The sequence below is a fragment of the Medicago sativa genome, chromosome 5, assembly GCF_051527215.1.
Source record: "Medicago sativa cultivar Bolivia chromosome 5, Bolivia_mono, whole genome shotgun sequence".
In the NCBI taxonomy this organism is placed as follows: domain Eukaryota; kingdom Viridiplantae; phylum Streptophyta; class Magnoliopsida; order Fabales; family Fabaceae; genus Medicago; species Medicago sativa.
In genome coordinates this window covers 71,706,442-71,710,796 of record NC_140753.1, presented here as the reverse complement: position 1 = coordinate 71,710,796, position 4,355 = coordinate 71,706,442, and the positions used below count along the sequence as shown (strand labels likewise).

The 4,355-nt window shown below is 33.6% G+C and overlaps 1 protein-coding gene across 1 annotated transcript; it reads left to right on the top strand.

The window, feature by feature from the left end:
* Positions 1–321: 321 nt before the first annotated feature.
* Positions 322–3,472, top strand: LOC146924651 (G2/mitotic-specific cyclin S13-7-like). Its single transcript, XM_085709617.1, has 9 exons — positions 322–635; positions 1,264–1,390; positions 1,487–1,532; positions 1,647–1,841; positions 1,943–2,062; positions 2,158–2,406; positions 2,514–2,675; positions 2,790–2,971; positions 3,078–3,472. The coding sequence occupies exons 1-9, from the start codon at positions 587–589 to the stop codon at positions 3,217–3,219; spliced, it is 1,272 nt and encodes a 423-aa protein (XP_085565743.1). The 5' UTR covers positions 322–586; the 3' UTR covers positions 3,220–3,472.
* Positions 3,473–4,355: the final 883 nt, after the last annotated feature.

The following is a 4,355-nucleotide window of genomic DNA, read 5'->3' as shown; positions in this document are numbered from 1 at the left end:
ATATAATACAATAATAACTAGTCAAATATATATTTTTTGAATAAATAAATAGTCAAATAATTTATAAAAAAATACTAGTCAAATAAATCAAAAAAATTATAAAAGAAAAAAGTGAGTAAAAAAAATGAAAAAGGGTCAAAATAGGAGCGGTTAGAAAGCAATGAAGTAACGGCTAGAAAAAAGTACAAAGAAAGGAAAAAGTGTTAAAAACGTGAACGACAATCGTTGGATAACAAATCCAAAGATCCAACGGTTTAAATCAATCCACAATTCGACCGTTAGAATCATCATTTATAAAACAAACCCAAACGTTGCAATCACAAAACAGAACACACACACTCTCAAAAAATCATCATCGTTATTGTTACAGAGAGAACAAACAAGAAATCTTTGTGGGTGTGTGTTAAGGTTACAAAAGTTGATTACGTTGTTGAGGGTGGCGACTACAGACGAAGAAAGAGGAGGAGGGGAAGGAGGAGAAGGTGAGACGAGGAACAGTCGAATTCACGTGTTTCTTTCGTCGATCTTCTCTAGTCTTGGTGGTGTTTTTGGATCTAATCTTCAAGAATCTCATAATATTTCTGCTATGGCTTCTAGAGCTGTCATTGCTCCTACCGAACAAAACCAACCCAGAGGTTTGTTTTCTCTTTTCTTACGTTTTTTGCTGTGTTTGATTTGATTCTGAAAAATTGAGGATTGAAGGTGATTTAGTAATTTTAGTTAATAGGGTTTATGCGATTGATTAATTCTCTTGAACATGTTGATTTTTTAATTATTAAAGTTTGAATCTTTCTGTGATTATTTGTTCACTGTTTAAATTAAATGGATTACCTCGTTGTTTTCTAAAGTTTGAATCTTTCTGTGATTACTTATTTATGATATCTTTGATTTGATTCTGAGATGAAATATGAGGGTGATTTGGTAATTTTGGTTATTAGGGTTTATTTGATTTTCTGTAAAGTTTTGGTTTTTTGTTTGTTTATTGTCTAAAATTTGAATCTTTTGCGATGATTTGTTTTCTGAGATGAAATATGAGGGTGATTTTGGTAGTTTTTATTAAGTATTTATGGTTTATATAATTTTCTAGAAAATGTTGATTTTCTATTTATCAATCAAAGTTTGAATCTTTGTGTGATTATTATTTGTTCAGTGTGTAAATGGGTCTGAGGGTGGTTTAGTTTTAAGTATTAGTGTTTACGTGATTCTCTGGAAAAAGTTCAGTGAATTAATGTCCTGATCTATGATTTTTGTTAATGGAATTAGGTGAGAATAAGCAAAAGAATATGGGGGTTGAAGGAAGAAACAGAAAAGTACTTCAAGATATCCAAAATCTTGTGATCAACCCAGCAGATCTTGGTGCTAATGCTAATGTCACCAAACGCCTCACAAGGTGCTGGTTTGATAATTTTACAATTGAAATTAAATTATGACCTCATGCTTATCTTTTTAATTTGCCTGATTTTATTTGTTTATGTTGTTGTTGCAGGGCTCAGTTAGCGGCTCTTGCTCAAGCCGCAGCCGAGAAGAACAAGGTACATTTGTTGTTGCTGTTATCATGTCTACTTTGTTCCATTTTCAAAGGTTGTGTTTCCTTAATACATTGTATCTCGAAATTTGTTTTGATGGAACTTTTCTTGTTGTTGTAGAACTTTGTTCCTGCTCCTACAACAAGGGTGGAACATGCTCAGAAGCCTGCAGAACCTGAAGTTATTGTCATCAGCTCTGATGAAGAATCTGAGGAAGTGAAGGAGAAACAAGCTGTTAGAGGAAGAAAAATTAGAGAAAGATCCACCAAGAAAATTGTCAAGACCTTTAGTTCGGTGCTTTCAGCTAGAAGCAAGGTTAATTTCTTTTAATCTTGTGAAATATGGTTTATGTGACTTGTGGTGCCATTTTTCAATGTAGACTAATAATAAATATGAACATAATTTGTCAAACACAGGCTGCTTGTAGAGTTGTGCCCAAGGAATTGGTTGAGAACATTGATGTATCTGATAAGGATAATGAATTGGCTGCAACTGAGTATATTGATGACATCTACAAGTATTACAAACTCTCTGAAGTAATGTTCTATGCTTTATTTTGTGTTTCTTCTCTATATATAAATCTATTATTTTTTAACATTCTCTAATATTTTGACTTTGATGAATGACACAGGATGATGTTCGTGTGCATGATTACATGGGTTCACAGCCAGATATAAATGCTAAGATGAGAGCAATTCTTATTGACTGGTTGATTGAAGTGCATAGGAAATTTGAACTCATGCCAGAAACTTTCTATCTGACTCTCAACATTGTTGACCGATTCTTGTCCACAGAGGCTGTACCTAGAAAGGAACTTCAGCTTGTTGGCATAAGCTCAATGCTTATTGCATCCAAGTATGAAGAGATTTGGGCACCAGAGGTAGAACTCCCTTTATTTTTTATACGGTTTATCGAATGTGTCTATGATGAAACAATAATATGTTATATGGTTTATTGAATGTCTCTTTATTTCATTTGTGTGTACAGGTCAATGATTTTGTATGCATATCAGACAATGCATATATTAGAGAACAGGTTCTGGTTATGGAGAAAACTATCTTGAGAAATCTGGAATGGTATTTGACAGTTCCTACTCCTTATGTCTTTCTGGTTCGGTACATCAAAGCCTCCACCCCCTCTGACAAAGAGGTAACATACATTACTTTATAGTTTGATTGTGGAAATTATTAAGTGTCATGTGACTGATGCAATGTGGAATGGAACGGCCTTGTCTAATTGTGGATTCTGTTTTTGTCAATGTAGATGGAAAATATGGTGAATTTCCTAGCTGAACTTTCTATGATGCATTATGCTACTGTATCCTCGTACTGCCCTTCAATGATCGCTGCTTCTGCTGTATACGCGGCAAGATCAACCCTTGAGAGGAGCCCTTTTTGGACTGATACTCTGAAGCACTACACAGGCTACTCTGAGGAACAACTAAGGTAATATAATATCAGCAAAACTATATGTGATGAAACTGAATGTTTGTTTTATGCAATTGTTTTGTGTCAAAGAAAGTAACATTTTGTTTATTTATTATGCTGTCAGGGATTGTGCCAAACTCATGGTGAGCTTTCATTCTGCTGCTCCAGAGAGCAGGCTAAGGGCAATTTACAAGAAGTTCTGTAGCTCTGATCGTTGTGCTGTTGCTCTTATGACTCCAGCCAAAAACTTGTCTTCAGAATCTTGATTAGATTCTAGTTTAGGGTGGTTGTCTTTTGGATGATTGTATCTACTATTTCGGTATACAATGATTTAGCTATTGACTTTTGAAACTTATGCCTGGTTTCATTTAGGAGTGATCATTACTGTCATGATCCATATTGCTATTTTTTTAAGTGTGTTACAAAGTTTGGAACAATCTTAGAGAATCATGACCCTGCCTCACAGGTTGATTCTTTTTGTAGTTATATGCTATTGAATGGAATTTTATTATTTGCTAATTCTTGTGTTGGTTTGTCTATGGTGTGATTACACACTTTACCTTCTCTTTCCATTTTTCTTACTTCTATTCATAACTTTATACATGAGCCAAAAATACAAAACGAACACTTTCTATTCCCAACTGTATTTTATTATCAAATTTTTCAACAAGCAAACATCAACAATTTTGTCTGTCCTTAATATTTTTGGAAGAATTCCGAGTGTATTTTATTATTGTGAACATAATGGGTAGTTTATCTGCCTTGTTGGCATCTTAATGCTAAGTGTTGGCTTCATATTGCTGTTATGATGGCAATCATATAGTTGTTATATTATATGTAATATGGTTTAGCCCTAAAGTGCAAAATTGAATCAAAGTAGCCAACTGTTATAGAATGAAGTTTAACAAGAGTTTTAGCATTCTTCTGGATCTTGTAGTTGTATGCATAAGTTCAAACATGAAATTACCAAACCCCACAAATAAATTGTTAATACCAATTTGCCAAATTTATTGCTAGCTGCATATTTCCTTCATTGCTAACTATGCTAAATGACTTCTATTTGATAGACGTTACTTTTATTTTTTGCAATGAACCATTTTAAAACAATGAAGGTAGGATGGTTATATCTTGGTGTTGGAAGAAGCTGTTGACCATGTTTTATGCGTTCACTGCTGCTAGACCATGGAGCTTAGCACTTCACTTCACCAAAGCCTATAATATGTATGTTTGATGAAGCTTGAAAATGTGCTGCGACAAAATGGTCATCAAAATTATTAGAGATTTTTCTTCTCTCTTTCACTTTGATGATGATTTTATCACATCACATTTTTTTTTTATTCTTCTACTAGAAAGTACGAGTAAACAAAACAAAAAAGTATGAGAGTTATTATTTCCCAACGAT